The 24,003-nt window shown below is 39.5% G+C and overlaps 1 protein-coding gene across 1 annotated transcript in view; it reads left to right on the top strand.

Annotated features, from left to right (window-relative positions):
• kcnh1b (potassium voltage-gated channel, subfamily H (eag-related), member 1b) overlaps window positions 1-24,003 on the top strand; it is a 76,860-nt gene that overhangs the window by 49,976 nt on the left and 2,881 nt on the right. The window contains exon 10 of the mRNA XM_056448599.1: window positions 464-660. Coding sequence (XP_056304574.1) covers window positions 464-660 — 197 coding nt within the window. The remainder of the gene's footprint in view (window positions 1-463; window positions 661-24,003) is intronic.

Genomic DNA, 24,003 nt, shown 5'->3' with positions numbered 1-24,003 from the left:
TTTGACTTAATACCTACTGCTACCGTTAATCACGAAAAACTAGTGGGTCTGTATAACAGTGGTTTGTTCTGTAGACAAACCAAAACAAATATTGCTTAAGGGGGCTAATAATATTGACCTTAAAATGGGTTTAAAACAATTGAAAACTGCTTTTATTCTAGCCGAAATAAAACAAATAAGACTTTCTCCAGAAGAAAAATTATTATAGGAAATACTGTGAAAAATTCCTGAATCTGTTAAACACCATTTGGGAAATATTAGAAAAAATTCACAGGAGGAACTTGTGTAATACAATATAACTTATGAAAATGGCCAGTTTCTTCCAGAGGTGCACACATAGTGTCCTGTGAACCATGTAAAATGTGCAGCTATTCTCCAATCATTTCCCTGAAGGCATCAGAATGCCTAATGGGATTCATTTCTCAACGTCCTCCTCTGTTTTTTTTTTCTTGTTTACTCTCAGGAAAGGGCGACGTGTTCGGCGACGTGTTCTGGAAGGAGGTGAATTTGGCTCAATCCTGTGCAAACGTGCGAGCGCTGACCTACTGCGACCTCCACATCATCAAACGGGACGCTTTACAGAAGGTGCTGGAGTTTTACACAGCCTTCGCCGGACACTTCTCACGCAATCTGGTGCTCACCTACAACCTGAGGAAAAGGGTGCGTATTTCAACTCTTTCTACACAGGATAAAGCATCACAAAATGAGTTGGGAGACTTTTAGGCATGTTTAATATCTGAAGATCGCATTCTGTTTCATACAACAGTTCTGTCTGGTTCTCAAATCTGATTGGCTGATAGCCGTGAGATATTTAAGTAATATCAGCAGCCGTACAGCCTCTTTACCTTTTGTGTATTACTCCGCCTACGTACAGCCAGCAACAAGCAGAGACACTACAGTTTGACAAATATTACTGTTATTAGACAACAAAATGTACTTTTGAGGCTTTTTTAGTCAAGAATGTAGTTGTTTAGATTGCAACTATGCAGTTTATTTGTAAGAATAGTGCTAAGAAGCTCTAAGAAGGTTGCTGGTTCAAGGCTCAGCTGGATCAGTTCAACCCAGGCTCATTCTGAGAACGTAGTCCTGGGGACGTTTCTGGAGACCGCGAAATACGTCCCGGGAGGTACGTATTTGTGCAGTTTTTGTTTTCGCGAGTCCGTGAGAGGCCGCTGTGCGCGCTTTTTCCCGCGCCGTTCTCGCGTAAACCCGCTAGAGGCCGCTGTCGAACGACCTTCCGCCTGTCTGCCTGGATGACAGGATGATTGACCGTGCGACCGGCCAATCGGCTGACCCACCCTCCTCCGTCCCTAAACCCAACCAACGACGATTCACAAAAGCCGTCCAGAAAAAGAAAAGCCCTCGTCTGATTTTTACCACGTTTTCGGATTTTGACCACATTCTCACCCTGTGACGAACTGGTTCGCTTCATTTTTTGGATTTTGTTTTTGTTTTCTTACCTGATTTCTGGAACCGCTCTTCCCCGGACTCGAACCCGGTCGTCGTCGTCGTGGTCAGCCCCTCTCTGCGCCTCGAGTCCGCCAGAGTACACGAAGAGCTAACCGGACAAACTGGCTGCAGCGGGAAAGCCCTCCACACGGAGGCCAGCGGCCGGCTGGCCGGCCGGCGAGCGCCGAAGGGAACGGCGTCACACCGCCCCGCAGCGTTCGCTTAAAAAAATGAAATGCAGCCGTACGTACCTACGTATTTCGCGGTCTCCAGAAACGTCCCCGGGACTACGTTCTCAGAATGAGCCTGGGTTGGATCAGTTGGCATTGCTGTGTGGATGTTCTCCCGGTGTTCACATGACGTTCGCTGTAAGAGAATTGAATAAGCTAAATTGGCATTGTGTATGGGTGTGAATGCAAGAGCGTATGGGTGTTTCCCAGTGTTGGGTTGCGGCCAGAAGGGCATCAGCTGCTTAAAACATATGCTGGATAAGTTGGCGATTCATTCCACTGTGTCAGCTCCTGATTAATAAAGGGACTAAGCCGAAAATAAAATAAATGAATGACTGTACATGAGTCTTAAAGCCCCTGCTTTTAACTAGCCAACAAAAGCATAAACAATTGAACTGACATCTATAGTTCAGTCTGAATGATCATCATCTTTGCGCCGTTTCATTGGTTTAGTGATTATGTTCTGTTCTTTAGCTGTCAAACATCCGACCTTTCCTTCTGCAGTCTGTTATTTACAGCCGCTCTTCCGTGAACGATTTTGACAGCTTTTCATTAATATTATAGCCGGTGCGGGGGCTCGATTTCATCTGCTTTTTGTCTCAGCGTTTGTCAACTACATTGTGTCCACGTGGAAATGGACAAACTGCTTTAAATTCACGTCTCGTTTCTCAGCGTAAGCACTTTTTACACTGAAGTGATTATGAAGCCGACTGAGCTGGAAGATCTATTCCCTGTAGCCCTCCATTTCTCATGTGGAGCGACGCTGAATACTGAATACTCTGCTTTTCTGTTCTGGCCTTTCTTTTAAAAGCTTTTCAAATGCGTTTCGTTACGTTTAATGGAAAACTGTGTCGAGAATTGAACACTCTGTCATTGTTTACTTGCCCAAACTGAAAAAAGCAGTTATTGTCATGTTTCTAGAACAAATATCTAAAAATTCTTAAATCAAGAAGCAATTTTGTTGTTAGACGAGCAAAAAATATTGTCTTATTTTCAGAAATGAAGAGTTTTTCTTTAAAAACAAGCAAAATAATCTGCCAATGCATGAGAAAAAGAGAAATAATCTTATTTTGGCTTTGAAATAAGATCATTTCGCTTATTAGCAGATTATTTTGCTTATTTTAAGTAAAAACTCACTTCATTTTAAACTAATATTTCTAAAAACAAGACAATATTTTTATACTATAGTACTTTTTTGTCACTATATTGTGGATGTCAATTAGATGTCAAGGTTTTGACATGAAATCGATATAAATGAACATTCCTCATTGATTAATCGCCCTTTACTGTCATAACTAAAACAAAATATTCAAAAACAAATCCCATTCCTATTTATTTATTTAACTAAAATGCATAAAAGTACACTGTTAACAACTTCCTGTCACTTATAAGTCAAGATCACAGCATTTATAGATGTATTTATAAACTGCTTATTAACATCTATTAATGTAGAGTTATTGCTTTTCATATAATGAATTAACTATTTGCTAATGCCTAATAAATGCTTCATAGTGTGTAGTTATTATGAAGTGTTACCAAAAATTTCAAGCCTTAAAAAATTGCACTTGTCAATACAAGTTACCTATTCATCTCAATAAAACCCTGATGTATAGTTTTTTTCCATTCATACTGAACACTCAAATGCATGGACTGAGGGGAATAATACAGTGTGAATGGGACAAACTGTACACTAGGGATGTAATGATAACACATATGTGTGTTTTTGACATTGTTTGACATTTCAAAGTCATTTCCAAATTGATGATATTGATTGCATGATAAATCAAAGCTCAGCTCACTGCATTAAAGGATATAGAGACTGATTGGTTTTCTCTTTGGTCCGGTCTTATAGCTATGATTTATTTCACTCAGAAGATGGAGCAGTTAAAGGCTAAAGCAATCAGAGGCTCTGTGTGTGTGTGTGTGTGCGTGCGTGCGTGCGTGCGTGCGTGCGTGCGTGGTGCGTGCGTGCGTGCGTGCGTGCGTGTGGGGTGCGTGCGTGCGTGCGTGTGTGCGTGTGCATCTTCTAAATCTTAACTGATTTTGTATAGGAAAATAGCATTGTGAATTAATAATAATAATAATAATAATAATAATAATAATAGTGGCAAAAAATCCATTAAGGGAATTAAAACCTTCAGCTCCAGTTCATTTTGGACCCTTCAATCTCTGTGGTTTTATGTCTTTTCTGGAATGTAATGTGTGTGTGTGTGTGTGTGTGTGTGTGTGACATGGGTATGACCTTAAAACATGGTTGTGGTGGTTTATGAGGACATGCCTGATGCCCATGTAATTCGAAATGCTTAAAAGTTATACTTAATGGCTTCTTTTGACATTCATAGTTTTTTTCTGTGAGGGTTGGGTGTACGATAAGAGGTTTTTACAGTATAAAATACATAACACCCATGGAGAGTCCTCGTAAAGCACCAATGTGTGTGTGAGTGTGTGTGCGCTGGTTTTTGTGGTTTACAAGGACATAAATGTGTATAATGACATGGGTATGACCTTGAAACATGGTTGTGATGGTTTATGAGGACATGCCTGGTGTTCACGTAATTCAAAATGCTTAAAAATTATGTTTGATGGCTTTTTTGACACTCATACACGTTTTCTTTGAGGATTGGGTGTTATTAATAAGTGTTATTTTACAGTATAAAAGATATTACGCCTATGGAGAGTTCTCGTATACCACCAATACCAATGTGTGTGTGGTGGTTTTAGGGATTACAGGACAGAAATGTGTATGATGGCATGGGTATGACCTTAAAACAAGGTTGTGGTGGTTTATGAGGACATGACCGATGTCCTTATAATTTAAAACACTTAAAATTATACTTAATGGCTTCTTTTGACGTTTGAAGTTTTTTTTTCTGTGTTTTTCTTTTGACACAAGAAAACTACCAAGCCCCAGCTACATAATTTGCGGTCTCCAGAAACGTCCAATGGACTACGTTTTAAGAATGAACCTGGCTTGGATTATTGCATATACCTGTATACCTAAATACTGTTGACGTACACAGAAAACAATCAAACTGCTTATTTCATTTCTATTTCTTTAATGTATTTATGCATGCCTGTAGATTGTTCCTTATACTTTATGCCCGACAGAATCCTCCCAATCTATCTAATATAATAAATACTTTCCAAACAGAGAGATTCAAGTCATCTGGTGAAATTGTATTCTTATCGCGATATATTTCGCAGAATAACTAAATATCACAATGTTCGATCTTTTCCAACGTCGTTCAGTCCTAGTGTGTGTGTGTTCTTAGTGACTACATGGCTATAGATCACATTAATGGTCTTGTTTGTGGAGGTGAGATTGTATTAGAAAGCTCCTCTGTGTGTGTGACTGTATTATCCCGCTACGGCCGCATCAGATCCAGCTTACTGTAGTAATGCTCAGATCTTAAATGTGTGTCTGCTCTGTGTGTGATGAACAGAGACGCAGGCAAAGATTAGATTTCGTAACGGTCAGAAAAATGGCCATGTAGAGTCAAGAGCTGAACACAAAGTCAGTCTGACCTTAGACGAAGAGATCACTGAAACCTGATACAGAGGTATCTTCATCATCATCATCGCTCTCTCTCTCTCTCACATACACACGCACACTCTTTTTCTCTCGCTCTCTTTCTAGTCGTTATCTTTATTTCTATGATGGCTTTTTACAATGTAGATTGCGTCCGTGCAGCTTAAAGTACAAATGAAAGCAAAACTAAGCGTATTGATTTTGTTAGCTCACATTGCTGGTTTTGAGGTGAATTCATCTGTGCATGTTAAGAAAAACTAAACAGTTTGCCCTTGTAATGTTCAGTTGAAATCAGAAAATGCGCTTCCTGTTTTCAGTTCAATTCTCAGATTATGTCTGTCTGAGGTTTTGGGCGGGGCCAACACAATTAACCACGCCCCTCCAGCTATCAACAAACAGAAATGATGAGCAGGCGGAGTCTGTTAGGTTATAATAACTCTCAACAAACCCTTTTCCCCATATTTCTGAATGAAACACCAACTTTACGACATCCAATCAGCTTGCAGTAGAAAAAACAAGCCACGCCCACTGCTTTCTCATTTAAAATCTGCGTCACAATATGAAAAATCTATCTGTCTATCCATCCATCAGTCATTCTTTCTATGGTTCTATGCATCCATCTATCCTACTATTAAGGTCTTAAAAGACGTTTAGGAAATGAAGACAGGAAGTGTTTCAGGTGTAATTTTGTCCTTTTCTTCCTGCAAACAAGTCTTAAGGTTGCCAACCATACGGGGTCTTTGTTGTCGCATTTTGCACTTTAAAATGCACCAAACATTTTCTATTGGAGACAGGTCGGGACTGCACGCAGGTCAGTAAAGTACCTGTATCCTCTTCCTCCGCAGCCAGGACTTTGTAATGTGTGCAGAATGTGGTTTTGCATTGTCTCGTTGAAATATGCATGGACGTCCCTGGAAAAGAAGACAGCATATTGTGCTCCAAAATCTCTGTGTGCCTTTCAGCATTATTGGTGCATCACAGAAGTGCAAGTTACTTTTGCCAAGGGCATTGACACAACCCCATACCCTGACAGACCCTGGCTTTTGGACTGGTAACAGTCTGGATGATTCTTTTCTCTTTGGTCCGGAGCACACGTTGTCAATTTTTATACCTGAAATACAAATTCATCTGACCACAGTACACGTTTCCACTGTCTATCCCAGATGCCTCCGAGCCCAGAGAAGTCGATAGCGCTTCTGGACACTGTTAACATAGGGCTTCCTTTTGGCACAGTACAGTTTTAACTGGTATTTGTAGATATAAATATGTATTGTGGTACTTGAGCAAGGTTTGCCCCATTAGTCCTGAGCCCATGTGGTGATATGGCTTATAGATGAAGGAGGATTCTTGATGCAGTGCTGCCTGAGAGATCAGAGATCACGGTTGTTCACCTTAGGCTTGCGCTCTTGTCCTTTACACACTGAAATTCCTCCAGATTCCTTGAATCTTTTAATGATGTTCTGCACTGTTGAAGGTGAAATATCCAAATGTCTTCCTCTCTTTCTTTGAGGAACATTGTTAAACATTTCAATCATTTTCTCACGTATTTGTCGGCAAACTGGTGCTCTTTAGCCCATCTTTGCTCCTAAAGGACTAGACCTTTTTTGGATGCTGTTTTTGTACCAAATCATAATTACAATCATGCGTTGACATCACCTGTTTCACATCATTATTTAACCAGTTTACTTACCTGATTACCATCCCTAAACTGCTCCTGTCACAACTGTTTCTGGAATGTGTTGCTTGTCTGAATGACAGGAAAGGATGTATATTTACAAATAAAATGAATTTCACCTGACAAAACTGAAATATTTTGTGTTCATATTGTCTGCAATGAAATACAAAGTCAAAGTAAATTTGAAATTCACTATTTGCTATTTTTATTTGTGTTTTCCATACTGTCCCAACTTTTTCTGAATTGGGTTTGTAATAATAATAATAATAATAATAATAATAATAATAATAACAGGAAAAAGTGTTTTCCATTAAGGTGAATAATAAGCCTCGGCTGCAGTTGGCTGTAACAGTGACACATCTGGACCCTTGAATCTCTCTGGTTTTGTCTGTGTTCTGGAATGGACAGATCTGTATCTTTGATCGTCCTCTAGATCTGCTCACTGGACGCTGGTATTGATCACAGAGCGCTGTGGAAAACAATCAGCGTCATATTAATTCAGACAAATCTCTCTTGCGTTTCACCTTCCCTTAACCCTCATCCCTTTCGCCACATCTTTCCTTTTATTCCTGCATTTCAGGTCCAGCTTTTTCGTGATCTTCATTGGTTTTTGTTTGTGTGTCCCTCAGACTCATTCTTAATTTACATCCTCCTCTGTTTTCTGCGGTCTCTGTAGTATTTATCGATCTGTGGCCGTCACTGTATCTGTCTGTATAGGATAATCAAACCACACAGCCGGACACTTCAGGATGGATGTAATGGAACAATAGCAAATCGCTTAACTTGTTTATTCTTGCTGTAGTTACATAGTTTGATTGACAGGATGGAGTATGATCACGTCTTCTAGAAATGGAGTTTTATGTCGTGATCGAGTGCACATTGACTTGGGGAACCTCAAAATATGCAGCATTTTTTTGTCATGATTCTAACATGTAGAAACATAAATAATTTGGGAGACAGTTGTTCAATATTCATGGTGCTTCCAAATATTTAATTTAATCATAAGCTTTGCTCATGTGAAATCTCTTGACTTAAAGGGACTCTTATTTCCATCAAGTGTTTTAGAGCAGCTCACTGTAGTATTGGTAACCTAGCAACCAACAGTAAACAAGGCAAGCATAATGGAGACAGCTGATTGGCCACTTGGGTGTAATGTTGTCTAAATCAGAGTTTATTCGACAGATGCATTCTGTTTCTGAATTCTGATGTTGGATGGAAACCTGGCTTTAATTCTCATCTGACATGTTCGCAGTGAATAATTTACAAGTAAGTTTCAGGGTTGAACTCTGTGGATGACTTATAGGGTGCTGTTGTGAGCCTTGGCAGTTCCAGGTTACTACACTGTTTCGATGTATGCAAAAAGTGTGTTTTAAGTCCAATGAAAGAAGAAGTTGTGAAGACTTGGAATGACATGAATGGAAGTAAATGATGATCAAGTTAGATCTGAAGATCTTTGCCCAAACCTGAAGCAACCTGACTGGACTCGGTGGGTTCAGGCTTAATTTCTATCATTTTAGACAGGGTCATGTGATTCATTTCGATTAGTGCGAGAAAGTAATCAAATCGTTTGTTATTATTATAACTAAGGTTGGGCCAATAGACGATGGCTGATAGCCCCAACCGCCCCACCCCTGTTGCAAACCCGCTCGCGAAAAATGCACACTTAGGCCTCGTTTACACTAATACGTCTTAGTTTTAAAATGGCATTTTAGAACGAAAATGATCCACATCCACACTGGTGTTTCATTTAGCATTTCTGAACAGTTCTCCTTCCACAATACCGCTGAGAATGAACATCACGTGACCACACACACACACATATACACACACACAGGCATGCGCAGATGCGCTGCAGCATACGCGCAAGTCTGAGCTCCAGGCAGTCAGCAGCCGATGCTCTGAGCACAAAACCCTAGAGAGCAGTGCATGTCAGACAGTTTATCAAGGATACAGTATACTGCTGGATCGAGTCTCACTATAGTTATTAAAGGTGAAATTTGATTAATCTTGTCTCTATCAACTCTTCGATCTTTTGAATCTATCAGGTAACGTATCACAGCTTCAGTACACTGCTTCAATCTTTCGCTTTCACACTTGTACTTAGTAATCTTAGCAAAAACCTCAGATACTGTTGGTTGGTTGCTGTTTGTTGTGCACCTTTTTTTACCAACCAAGTTTGTTGACGCCATAATAACAACACAGATCACTCTGACTACTCATGCCAGAGTCCTGCGGAAAAAAAGTGATTGACAGGTGGCAATTTGTGTGTAACTTATCTTTATCTATTTATGATTTGGTTATGGGTAAAATAAAGACCATGCAGGTTAGGTAGTTGAAACGAAAGGCTACAAATAATTAATTCGTTATTACTTAATTAATTATTCATGAATAATTAATTCACTGCTGCCTATGACGACGATGCCATCGTCCATCGCGATGTTTCACATTAGACATCGTACAATGCCAAATTGATCGACATCACCCAACCCTAATTATAACTAAATATTAATTAACTCAATAATGTAGTCGGAGTATATAGGCTAATGTTGGCATTATTCTTTTAATATTCAGCTTCACCGTCGCCTTAAAGCCGGATTGTGAAGAAAAGTGGTGAAACAAATCCCGCAGTGCCTTTATCTTCATTTTGTTATTGCCAAATACCCGACATAGTTTAGAATTAATTTTAATTTAATTTGTTAGGACTTATTTTTATTGGTGTGTTGACCAATTTAAAGGCTAAGTGTGTGTACCTAGAGAATGCCGAGATGTTTACGGAGGACTTTTTTTTTTTTTTCAACTTCTAAGTGGCCTAAACGCTTGTTATGAATAAATTATGTTAAAACTATTTAAAAAATTATGTTTCATTCTTGAAAAAAGGCAAAAGAGCTGTGTGCATGTGCACATTTGAATAATGTCGGGCTATAAAAAGGTGCGGGCTTTTAAAAAGGTGTCAATCAAAATGTAATTGTCGGGCTCTGGCCGAATTCTGTCGGGCTCTGACCCTATTGGGCCTAACTTTTATGGCCCGATTACACCTCCAGATCAAATACTTAAATTCTATATTTGGAAACACCAAGACAATAGAACAACTGTCTCTTAAATTATGTTTCTATATGTACTGTAACAATAGCAAATCTCTTAACATATATTACACTCAGAAGAGGGATTTAGGTCACATCCAACCCTGGGGAAAGTACCTAGTCTAATGTTTGCCCACAAAAAGTGCTGAACGAGGTTGTTGAACCAGTTGGAGGAGAGCAGCTGAATGGGAAATATTTTATAAACACATTGCATCTCATACATCATTTTTTCAGACATGTCATGTCCGATGTCTGATTTTCTTTGCCTTCGTCACATAAAGGTCGTCGTTTCAATGTCCATTTGACCTCACCTTCATCACCTAAAGGTCATTGAGGCAGTCTGCAGTGTTGGCCGCATGATCATTAAGCTGCAATGTGAATGATCTATTAGAAATGATGTTACTATTTAATTCTAAAATAATCAATACCTAACTGTAGTTGTGGCATGGTGTGTTTCCCTGTGATAAGATTGCCCACTTCCGATTTTCTTAACTGAAGTCATTTATCTTTGAGGCATGCAATTGTTTCTTGTCACCTCTATGCTAATGGAAGCCAATTTTAAAGCCCTGTTACTGTATTGATCATCATGAGCGGTAAACTGTCACCAGTCCCCTTCACTCGAGTGAATAAATGATGATGGAAGCTTGTGTCGGATACATTTCCAATCCAGACTCGAGGGATTTTGTGCTGGTGGTGCAATTATCTAACTGGGTGTGTTTAAAGACTCAAAAAAATCATTACTGGAGGACCTTCTGGTCACGTCTTGAAATAACAGTGGAGCATTCAATCATCATTTACTCCCATTCATGTCATTCCAAGTCGTCATAACTGCTTCTTTCAACACACTTTTTTGCATACAACGAAAGTGTGTAGTAACCTGGAACTGCCAAGGCTCACAACAGCACCATTTAAGTCATCCACAGAGTTCAACCCTGAAACTTACTTGTAAAATATTCACTGCGAACATGTCAGATGAGAATTAGAGCCAGGTTTTCATCCTAACATCAAAATTCAGAAACAGAAAAGAAATGCTTCTGTCGAATAAACTCTTGATTTAGAGTACATTACACCCAAGTGGCCAATCAGCTGTCTCCATTATGCTTGCCTTGTTTACTGTTGGTTGCTGGCAGTGTTGTTACTTTGGAAATGTAATAGATTACAGATTACAAATCACCCTATTTAAAATGTAATAAGTAGTGTACCTTTTCAATCACTTTATAAAAGTAAAGTAACTGATTATGTCTGATTACTTTAAAATTTCTAATGGATATTTTCAACAAAACTATTTTCAAGCATTTATACCAAGCAGGTGTGACCTTATGGTGTGGCCGTTTCCACTGTCAAAAAGCGTACCGAACCGAACCGTACCGTACCACTTTTTCAGCACCCTTTTGAAAGGGTACCAAACACGAGAAAGGGTACCAAAAGGCGGAGCCACACACGCAGCTGAACTCTATTGGTTTACAGAGATACGTCATTCGCTTACGCAACAAGCCAGAATGAAAACAAAAAACCCGCCATGTTTGAAATACACGCACAGCCGAGAGATTACAGCGGAATTATAAATACATATAATAACGAGCCATGGTAGATCTGGGCTCAAACAAACCTTGTCGTCATCTTGATGAACAGCCACAAATCCAAGAAGAAGAGCAGATTTACCCTGTGCCCTGTAGTTTTTTACGAGCCAGTCTGAGGCGCAAGCGGTTTCGCTTTCTTGCTAGCGCTCGCGTGCGTCTAACATTATATCTGAAATAACAAACTTCTTGAGCTGATGATAATAACCTGCGCTTGATTATTCACGTGCTTTTGAAACCCGATCCTGTCAGACACTGACAAACGCGAGAGTGAAGCGCGAACAAACAAAGGAGAAGCCGGAAAAAAAGGAGCACATTATTTTTTCAACAAACGCGAACAAAATGCCATGTATAACTAACTTATTATCTTCACCTTTTGGACTAATATGAACTCAGAATGACGGAATTACTGTCTAACAGAGGCTACATGTGCTGCTGAAGATTACAGACACAGATGAGAGGTTTGCACTGACTGTGGGCTATATTTTGTGTTGTTTTGAACCTAAATACGGACAAAATGTCTGTTGTGTGTAGTTTTTCTGTAGTTGGTAACATATCGGAGACTGTAAGGGGCTGTATGTGTTTATATATGTTCATTTATTTAGTTATTTAATATAATTACAGACGTTACAGTAGGCTATTTCGCACTGTCTTTGATCTGCAGTTATAATCAACTCATGTTCATTGAAAAGTTAGTAATAAACATTTATACACAAGTATTTATGTGTATGAAGCATCTGTTTTGTGAGAAGCGCTTCTCATATGATATGTGAGCGACCCATACAGCTTTACTGTAGACATTTCCTCGAGCGAGAATGACGTCGACTGAAACTTTCTGTAATACACCACGCCTACCAAAAGGGTACCCTTGTTAGTGGAAACGCAAGCCTTATAAAGGTGACCCGTTCCAAACCGAACCGTACCGTACCAGTCAGTGGAAACGAGCCATTACAGTAGCTCTGTTTACTGTTAGAATTTCAACATCTCTCATCACTTGAATTAAGATTATATTCATTTATTTTAAAGTACAGCCACCACAAAACTAGACCTTATAACAAAAACATTGTTTACTGTCGTTACAAAATCAAAATTTTGCATATTGTATATTTATATTTACAACTCTTCATTAATATATTACACTACATAATGTAGTATCATTAGTAACTATTATGAACTAATAGTAATTACTATAGTATACTTTAGCTTTTACTACTCATATATACTCATACTCATATATTACTCATATATATATATATATATATATATATATATGAAGAGTTCAGATGCAAAATCTGCTAACTGCTACATCCGCAAAAATGAGATAATGACATTGATGGAGTGTTTTAGGTAGCACACCATCAACAAATCGATTTGCTTCTAATCATCTAAATCCCAGCGTCATTCAGAAATAACAGTTTGTTGGCAAAAGCCGCTATATCCTAAGAACCAATTAGAAGGCGCGAATTGAATCATATGTTTTCAATCTAGCAGCGTGCTGATATGCCGGCTTTACGAGGAGACTGTTTTATTCCGCTTTCGGAAGTTTGATCAACTAGATGAGCCTGTCCGACTGTCAGTGAAAGGCAAATGAAAATGCCCCTAACACTCTGTGCATTATAAGAAAAAGAAAACACTCTGTACAGTGTAACATGCATTCATAACGTTTTTTACGCAGCGACGCTACTTTAATGTATTTACTATACATTAAACGGCAACACCGTTTCACGAAAGACGAAGTTAAGATGCCGTTCTTTTGTCCCACGTGGATGATATTAGGATAAGTATGGTGAGGATGAATGAATGACAGCTTCTAAAAGTATCTGAGAGATATCCCCTTTTTGCCCAGTAGGCCTACTTTTTGTGTTTTATTTGCTAATTTAAGCTATTTTTTTAGAGATAAATATAATGTATAAAACTATTCATTATTTTCAATACTTCATAATATCTTTACGTCTTGATAAGCTTTTCATCTTAATGGACTATTCACAGATATTGATGTTTTTACACTATATTATTTCAGTCTGCCAAGCTTAGTTTACAATGTTTGCAATGTTTACATTGCTTTACTTACATTAAATTTAAATCCCAAATATCACAAGTGACAACAGATTGTTAAGATTTAATAAATATCAGTTTTACTGTTATTGATTAATGCGCTTGACAGATTTCATTCATTCATTTTCCTTCTGCTTTGTCCCTGGTTTATCACAGTGGAATGAACCGACACGTACTTGACAGATTTATATATTTAAAATTTTAGGTGGTCTGTGTAATGTGTTTTATGTTTGGTAAAATAATTTATAATGGCATCTTTGGTGATTGTCAACTAATTACAATGTCTTGTCCTAATAGGTGGATTTAGAGGTTTTTGCAAAAAAAGCACAAGTGGATTTAGCTGATTTTGACGCAAAATAAAATGTACCTTGTTAAAAACCAAAGAATAGTCTAAAGTGACATTTATGAAAAAGTTATTTAATTTACTAGCTAATAACCTTATCATTACATATAAAATGAAACTTCTGAACCTACTCAGAGGAGCCTGATAGGAAATGCTCATTTACAAGAAAAAAGGTCTAATGGATTTAGAGGGTTTTGCATCTTCTCTATCTCTGTCATCTTCCATTAAGCAAATTTCAGAATCAGAATCAGAATCGGTTTTATTGCCAAGTGTGCTTCACACACACAAGGAATTTGTTTTGGCTATAGAAGCTTCCAGTGTACATAAAGTGACAAGTGACAACACAAAATAAATCTGAAAAAATAAAATAATAATAATAAAAAATTATGAACATTAAACAGATGCGGTTAGTGAAGAAACCTGGATGTTGAGTTGTATGTACAGATTGTTATAAATATACAGGTTATAAGGTGCTGTGTACAAGTGCGAATGTAGAAAGTATTGCATTGTATATTGATATAAGGTGCTGTGTACAAGTGCGTATGAGAAAGTATTGCACATATTTATTGCACAGTAGGGGAATATTTAACTGTTCATAAGGCAGACAGCCTGAGGAAAGAAACTTTTCCTGTGTCTGGCTGTTTTTGTGCTCGGTGCTCTGAAGCGCCGACCAGATGGTAACAGTTCGAACAGGTAGTGTGCTGGGTGTGAGGCGTCCAGAGTGATTTTGCGAGCCCTTTTACTCACTCTGGAAGAGTACAGTTCTTGAAGTGTAGGAAGGGTAGTGCCAGTGATTCGTTCAGCAGTCCGGACTATTCGCTGTAGTCTACGGAGGTCAGTTTTGGCAGCTGAGCCGAACCAGACGGTGATTGAAGTGCAGAGGATGGATTGGATGACAGCTGAGTAGAACTGTACGAGCAGCTCCTGTGGCAGGTTGAACTTCCTCAGCTGACGAAGGAAGTACAGTCTCTGCTGGGCTTTCTTCACAATAGAGTCTATATGAGTGTCCCACTTCAGATCCTGAGAGATGGTGGTGCCCAGGAACCTGAATGACTCTACTGCAGCCACAGTGCTGTTCATGATGGTGAGTGGGGGGAGTGCAGGGGGGTTTCTCCTGAAGTCCACTATCATCTCCACTGTTTTGAGCGTGTTCAGCTCCAGGTTGTTGTATCTGCACCATAACGCCAGCCGCTCCACCTCCTGTCTGTATGCAGACTCGTCACCGTTCTGGATGAGGCCGATAACAGTAGTGTCGTCTGCAAACTTAATGAGTTTGATGGAGGGGTCTTTTGCAGTGCAGTCGTTGGTGTACAAGGAGAAGAGCAGTGGAGAAAGAACACATCCCTGGGGGGCACCAGTGCTGATGGTGCGGCTGTCGGATGTGATTTTGCCCATTCTGACTAGCTGCTGTCTATCTGTCAGAAAGCTGGTGATCCATTGACAGACAGAGCTAGGAACAGAGAGCTGGGCCAGTTTGTACTCAAGCAGTGATGGGACGATGGTGTTAAAGGCAGAACTGAAGTCCACAAACAGAATCCTTGCGTAGTTCCCTGGTTTGTCCAGATGTTGTAGGGTATAATGCAGTCCCATGTTGACTGCATCATCCACAGACCGGTTTGCTCTATAGGCGAACTGCAGGGGGTCCAGCAGGGGTCCAGTGATGTCCTTCAGATATGCTAGCACCAGTCTTTCGAATGACTTCATGGCCACAGATGTTAAGGCCACAGGTCTGTAGTCATTGAGTCCTGTGATCTTTGGCTTCTTTGGGATTGGGATGATGGTGGAGCGCTTAAAGCAGGATGGAACTTTGCGCTGTTCCAGTGATCTATTGAAGATATGGGAGAAAATGGGAGCCAGCTGGTCAGCGCAGGTTCTCAGACAGGCTGGTGAGACACCATCTGGCCCTGGTGCTTTCCTTCTCTTCTGTTTACTGAAGATCTGACGCACATTTTCCTCACTGATCTGAAGAGCAGGGGGGGAGAGGAAGATGGCTGGAGGTGTTGATGGCTGTGTAGGGCGATGGTCCGGGCTGTGTTGATGTGGTGTTGATGGCTGTGTAGGGAGATGGTCCGGGCTGTGTTGATGTGGTATTGATGGCCGTGTAGGGCGATGGTCCGGGCTGTGTTGATGTGGTGTTGATGGCTGTGTTGGGAGATGGTCCGGGTGGGTGTGAGGTGTCTGGTCATAGGTGTCAAACCTACAGTAGAACATATTCAGCTCGTTTGCAATATGTTTATTGCTGTCGATACTGGGGGACGGTGTCTTGTAATTAGTGAAATCTTTTAAGCCTCTCCACACTGATGCAGGGTCGTTAGCTGAAAACTGGTTTTGCAGCTTTTTGGCATAGCTTTTCTTAGCCACACCAATCTCCTTTGTCAATGTGTTCCTGGCCCGATTGTACAGGATCCTGTCACCACTCCTGTAAGCATCCTCTTTGGCCTGACGAAGCTGTCTGAGTTTTGGTGTGAACCATGGTTTATCATTGTTAAATGACAAGTAGGTCCTGGTAGGGATGCATAACTCCTCACAGAAACTGATGTATGATGTTACAGTCTCTGTGAGCTCGTCCAGATCTGTGGCTGCAGCTTCAAAAACATCCCAGTCAGTGCATTCAAAACAGGCTTGTAAGACCTGCTCTGTGTCGTTGGTCCATCTCTTGACAGTTCTTAATACTGGCTTAGTAGTTTTAAGTTTTTGCCTGTAAGTTGGTATAAGATGAACCAGGCAGTGATCGGAGAGTCCTAGAGCTGCTCTGGCGACGGAGCGATATGCATCCTTTATTGTGGTGTAGCAATGGTCCAAAATTTTATTGCCTCTGGTGGGGCATGTAATGTGCTGTTTGAATTTAGGCAGCTCATGTGTGAGTTTTGCCTGATTAAAGTCCCCAAGTATGATAAAAGCAGAGTCCGGGTGTTGTTGTTCTGTCTCTGTGATCAGATCAGCCAGCTGTTGCAGCGCAGTACTCACGTGTGCTTGCGGTGGAATGTAAACACAGACGAGAATGAACGAGGAAAACTCTCTTGGTGAATAAAACGGCTTACAGTTAATGAAAAGCACTTCCACATCAGGACAGCACATCTTCTTTAACACAGTTACATCCGTACACCACCTTCTGTTGATGTAAAAGCATGTCCCACCACCGCGCGTTTTGCCCGTTGACTCCGTATCGCGATCTGCTCTGTACAGCTGAAAGTCCGGTAGGTTTAATGCGCTGTCCGGAATGGCTTCGTTTAGCCAGGTTTCCGTGAAACACAGGACAGCAGAGTTGTTAAAGTTCTTGTTTTTGCATGTGAGCAGAAGTAGTTCGTCCATTTTGTTAGGAAGAGAGCGGAGATTCGCCAGGTGAATGCTGGGCAGCGCCGTTCTGAAGCCGCGCTGTCTTAGCCCGACGAGCGCGCCGGCTCGCTTCCCACGCTTGCGCGTCTTGTAGCGTTTCCACAATGCGGCTGCTCCGCCGACTACAATGTTCCGCAAAACGCCACAAAAATCAAAATCCAGTTCTTGATTAGTTGGTGTGCACTGCCGAATGTTCAGCAGCTCGTCCGTGGTGTAACTGATCGTGTTTGACAAACATAAAACAGGACAGACTAACAAAAACAGTACAAACACTGGAGAGCCCCACGCCGAAGCGGCCATCCGCGGCGCCATCTTGATGAGGTATATATAATTTCTTGTGTTAGCCTAATTTGTTGGCGACGTCACCCACCAGAGAGAGAGGTGGCAGTCACGCATTAAAAAGTTTGTTGTCGACCACTGAAAAACAGGTAGAAGTAGAAATCGTCATGCGATCGTACTTGCATCGGCTAGACACCGGCCTCACAGCTCTATGAATGTTGGTGCTGTCACTTATTGATCCACGATCGGTAAATGTAGTTTGTCTGGACGCCACTGTGCTACTTGACTAATAAAATAGATTTATAAAGTAGTGACACTGCCGCCACACTATACACTGTAAAATGGCTGTGATTTCAACAGTAAAAACTGTAAAAACTCTATGGTAAAAATCCATAACCTGGTTAACAGTATGTTTCCTTAATATATATGGCGAATAACCGTAAATTGACTTTCCCAGAATTCCCTGCATGGCACATCATTTTTTTATGCTTTTTGTTGACATTACTATGGATCTTTTTATTTGTTTCCCCATCAGTTATGTACATTAGAGATTTATTTTACATCTAATATTGATAAACAATGTTTATTACATTACTTTATTCTTATGCGTGTTACCATACTGGTGTTTAGTAGCTGTGTGAATGACACTGAGCACCTTCTATACACTCATACACTTTACTGCTTGTGGGAAAAGTTGTTTGTGATGAGTAACTTTCTCATCACCTCCTGCATTTGGCTGTGTGAACGTGTCTATCTGTGTAACAAAAGATGTGTAGATGTTGGTAATTCAAAATACAGACATATTATATCTATAAATTAATGAAAGACGGTAGTTTACTGTAAAAATGAGGAATTACATTTTTTATCTCCTTTCCTTTTTCATTTTTTTTCCCTCTTCTTTTGTTATCTGTATTGATTTGTACTCTCATATGTGTATATGCTCTATATGTAATGTACATATGCAGATATTTGACTGGACTTGTGAATATGTGCAGGTATAGATTTCACATGGAGGAATATGATTAAGTATCTGTACAGTTGTGGACGTGTATGTGCATATGTATTTACATGTCAAATATGTTTACTTATTTTTATTTGCTGGCATGGGAGGGATTTGGGGTTTGTTCTTTAAAAAACTCTAAATAAAATATTTAAAAAAAAAAATGAGGAATTACTGTTACGTTTTTTACTGTATTTTTAACAGTAAAATACTGGCAACCACAACTGCCGTTTGTTTACCGTAAATTTGATGGATTTATTTTTTACAGTGTACTGAGAAATGTAGTTAAGCTAGAAGCCTCACTCCTACTGCCCAACACTGTTAATGGGATAAAATCGCTTTGGCCAGAGGAGTCTGTCACCCTGAATTTCACAAATCGATAACTTTGTGAGTCATAATATATCAATCGAAATGAAAGGGTCTGTTTTTATTTCTGTACACTCACGATAACGACAAAAACCTTAAGCTTTTATAAAATAAAGAAAGGCTAGGTTACATACCTGCTGATGTTTCAGGTTCGACATTGAAGCTGAACTGTTATATTTGTGCCCTTCTCAGATTTCTGGGTAAAATTATTTTTACATTTCCAGCAATGAAATGCATTTTTATCACTCGCCATGGTGGCAGCTCTCAGACTGGTTGTAGTAGCCTAATGCTTTCAGCGGCAAGTGTGCCGCAAATTCAAACTGGAAAACCAATCAAAAGCATCAGAATAGCACCGCTTTAATAAGTGGCCTTAGCAGAAGGCATCATGCATATCAAAAACAGGCAAAGCAGCAGATTAATATTATTCAACATATCCCAGATTTTTAAAGAATATATTTAGATGTAACCCCATTTGTAATCTTTAACATTTTTATAAGTATCTGTAATATAATTACAAATTTTTCTCAGTAACTGTAACGAATTACTGTTACAAATGACTGATTTATTTTGTAATTAAATTACATAACACCATTACATGTAAATAGTTACTCCCCAAAACTGGTTGCTGGGTTACCAATACTACAATGAGCTGCTCTAACAACTTGATGGAAACCCTCAAAGTCCCTTTTAGGCTTTCACTTGGCAGCCATCTTGGAAACATCTCCATGTAGTTTTCCACAGATGAAAGATCAAATACCTACATTAAGAAAAACTTGTTTGTTGTTATTGTTTTCAGACTTGGCAATAAACTATAAACCTCTCTAGCCCACAAAACCCATTAACTTTAACTTTGACACGACAGAAAAATGACACTGCTGAATATTGTCCGCCTCCAGCCCTCACCACACATCTCAAAGCCATCTGTCTGAGCTGATAGAAAATCCATTCATTGTTGCTCTTCTCAGGTGTGTGTGTAAGGATTCATTGTCCTGGTGAGCAAACAATGTTTAGCTGAGTCAGTCTGTGGACAGGAAGGAATTAGCAAACCAACATCATTAACAGCTTCCACATACATCTATATTTGGCCTGTATTTACAGTTGAAGTCAAAATTATTAGCCCCCCTGCATACCCAATTTCTGTTTTAGGATCATGTTTCAACACATTTCTAAACATAATAGTTTTAATAGCTCATTTTTAATAACTGATTTCCTTTATCTTTGCCATGATGATAGTCCATGAAGAGCACTGACTTCAACTGTGTCTATATTTTTATTTTATGGCACCTTTAAGATGCATTTTTGTACACTTTAATGCTGTAATGTCATACAACTTATGTTGAACATAATCGTTTTACATCATATTCATGAGTTAAGAGTAATTAAGCACATTTTAGCAGTAACTAAAGTGAATGCAATAAAGGAAGGCACTATCCAACATGAGGAGTCAGTACAGTGATCTTGCTTTCACTGAGCCACCAGGTTCATTTATAATTCATTAAAAAACAAGAGAGCTCATTCTGCCAGGGTGTGGAAAGCTGTTGTACCCCATTTTACATGAACACAGCGGGAAATATCTGCAGGGCATTACGATCCTCTCTCATTTTGGACACTTTTCACTATGTCTAGAAGCTGAAGGCACATTTTAGACCCAGATAGATTTGTCTTGTGATATCTTCTGTGTTTGAAGAATGCGACTGAGGTTTTGAAGGTAAAACATATTTCTGGATCGTCTTTTTTTTAATCCTTGAACAACATTCTAGTTAAATAAGGATGCTTTCACACCTGCCTCATTTAGTTCAGTTCAAATTTACAGAGTGCAAATGTGCGTTTTTTGTACATTGGTTCATTTGTGGTGAAAACAAGAAGCCAAATTTAAAAAGTACTTAGCTTTTTTGGACTTAACCAGCTGCCGTAATCCAATAATATCTAGCTGCAGGTCCGCAGAACCACACACAATCTGGCACACACAATCTAGGCAAACCATATATGGTTACGACGGATGTTAATGTTATTAACGTGTTCTAGGACATCGTCATCGATATATTTTGATATATATGGTTAATAAATATTGTACACAATAAACAATAATGTTTCCTTTTTCACAGATATTGCTATCGAGACGGGCATGGGGAGCGTTGTTTCCGATCGCCATTCAATATAATAGACTGAACAGTGTCCTATCAGTCAACATAGATGATCAATCATTATTATCTGACAGAGTCAATATAGCAGATACTCGTTTGCTGGCCTTGCTGAATGATCTACTTTGGACAGGTTTAATTTATATAATGGATTAATTTATAATGAATGAAATATTAGCATGTTATTATAGACAATAATACATTTTATATGTAATAAAAATCTTTTTTTACATGTAATAAATGTAAAACACTATATTAATATTTTACTTAAGCGATTTAATTGTGTGTATTTGCTTAATTTTCTAATAACTTTTTAATTAATGATTTCACACATTAAATACTGTAGTAATTTACTGTAAGCAATATATTGTTTTTTAACCAAAATTTTGCAATAGAAACAAATTAACTATTAATAATTAATTTAAAAAAATTATATATATATATATATATATATATGTATATATATATATAAATAAATAACTAACAGCTGTGACAGTTTAGTAAAAGATAGTAGTTTATAATCAGATAATCAGTTTAAACCTATATTATACATTGTTTGAATGATTAAATATAGTAATTCATTTTAATGTGACGTTGTTTGCTTTTTATATTTTACAACAAAGTGATTTCAACCAAGTATGATAATATTAAGATCCTGAATTAGTTTATTACACTTAATCCTACAGTTAGACGGTCTATTATGTTTTCTTTGTGTATGTGGACACATGAATAAAGTCATGTGTCTTGAACCAATTAATTTTATTTACATCATTTGAGTTTAGAAACTGCAGCGATGTTAAAATGATCGTTACGATATAAGAATAATGACTGAAATGGGAAACCATATTTGTGAAATTCAATAGGTGGCGATAATACTAAGGAGTTAGTTAGTTAGTTACCATATATGGTTTGCCTAAATCGTGTGTGCTAGATTGTGTGTGCGCCTGAAACGTGTGTTCTGCGGTTCTGCAGCAGGATATATCTCCCGTAATCAGCTACGACATGCTTTCAACATTTTTTAGCTCTTTCTCCTCAGAGTTTGTCGATTCATGTAGAAGGATTTTGGAAGTATAGAAACTATAAACATAAATTATTAAATAAAATAATGAATGTTTTACTTTTATTTAAGGTTTATAATACAAATCCATTTAGATACAATTGTTTGGTAGACAACGCAAGGTCTCTCATATATCATATCTACTAAAAGACTGAAAAGATTTCTTTACAAACTGTATTGTAATTAAATCATATAAAACATTTGGCTTTATCGCAGGTGGAATGCGCTATTGTGGTCAAACTTTGCCCGCAGGGCGGGTCCACTTGGAGGGGTCAGCCAAAGCTTTCGTTCAAAGCATCTGTGTCTTACACAGCCAGAGCCTACACCGCTGTTGGCCAGGCAACCTCTGCTCTGCATGCTACGGCCACCTACCAGTTGGCCAAGCTGCACGAGGGTGGTTCCACCCGATACCATGCTTGAACTCTGGTTGCTCCAAATGTGATGAAAGGCGAGTTTTACAGCCTGTACTTCATCGTGCCTAAAAAGAGCTGCGGGTCATGACCAATCCTAGATCTACGCCCTGAACTGGAGTCTATTCGCTGTGTGGTTTGCTTCTCGCCAAGAAGACCCCTGGACATGCCAGATCAGTGTTGTGCTTTCCTTCTTTAGGTTAAGCTTGGGCATTGGCTGTCACCCATCACACTGAAGTTTTACATTGCTGCCATCTCCACTCACCATAATGCGGTGGATGGCAGTGTGCTGGGAAGGCATAACCTCATCATCCAATTCCTCAGAGGTATGAGGCGATTAAATACATCGCACCCCCCCCCCCCTCATGCCCTCTTGGGATCTTGCTGTAGTGCTGGGGGCCTGCAGAGATCCGTTCGAGCCACTCAACTCAGTATCCTTGAGATTTCTGTCCAAGAAGACATGTTGGCATCAATCAAGAGGGTCAGGGGTCTGGAGGCATTTTCGGTCAGTGAATTGTGCCTGGAATATGTGCCCAAGGTTCCTACGATGCCCTTTAGAGACCAGGTAGTGAACCTGCAATCACTGCCCACGGAGGAGGCAGACCCAGCCCTCTCATTGCTGTGTCCTATCTGCGCTCTATGCCTTAATGTGGACGGCACTCAGAGCATTTGATTTACTGAGCTGCTCTTTTTCTATTATGGTAGTCGGCAGAAGTGAAGTGGCGTATCTGAACAGAGGTTGGCTCACTGGATAGGGCGAGCTATGTCCCTCAGGAGTGAGAGTGCACTTGTTACGTTCCCCTGCACAACGTACTTTGGGGATATGTGTGTGTGTGTGTAACTGCAATGGCGATCTCTCTCCTTCTCACTCACGCTCTTTCACGATCTTTCTTTGACTTCTGTGTGTCTCTGTGAGGACAGTCTCTCTTGTGAGGACTTGAGAGAATGTGATTTCGTTTGGTTTGTGGTTTGCAGTTAGCATGTTTTGTTATATTTATTTCTATGATGTTGCCTTCGTTAGCATGCGGCACTTCTCTAGCAGACATCTGTAGATCAGCGGGCTGGGCGACACCTAATACATTCGCGAGATTTTATAACCTTAAAGTGAAGCCAGTTTCCTCATGTTTACTAATGTAGACAGTTCTGGTCTGTAAATGAAGGAAACTTATCTGTGTCAAAACATGCTAGCTGCTCCATTGTCCGTAACTCTGAGATGCGTGCACTTATTCTGCTCTGTTTAGTGGGTTTCCTATTTGGTAAACCCTAGAGAGTTTCTCCAAGGCCCCCAACTTTTAATGCTTGGCCCATCATGTTGGAGGTATGCCGATATGTCAACCCACATTCTGAGGATTGGTGCAAGCTTGTCCCTCTGTTGGCAATCCCATATGCATCACTCAGCCATGGTTCAGTTCCTCCTTCTGAAATGAACCGTGTCTTCTCTTCCCACTAACCATGTTTTCATGTCTCCTCAGATTC

This window comes from Danio aesculapii, chromosome 22 (assembly GCF_903798145.1).
Source record: "Danio aesculapii chromosome 22, fDanAes4.1, whole genome shotgun sequence".
Lineage (NCBI taxonomy): Eukaryota > Metazoa > Chordata > Actinopteri > Cypriniformes > Danionidae > Danio > Danio aesculapii.
Note: the sequence above shows the minus strand (reverse complement) of the source record. Positions and strands in the feature narration are given on the sequence as shown.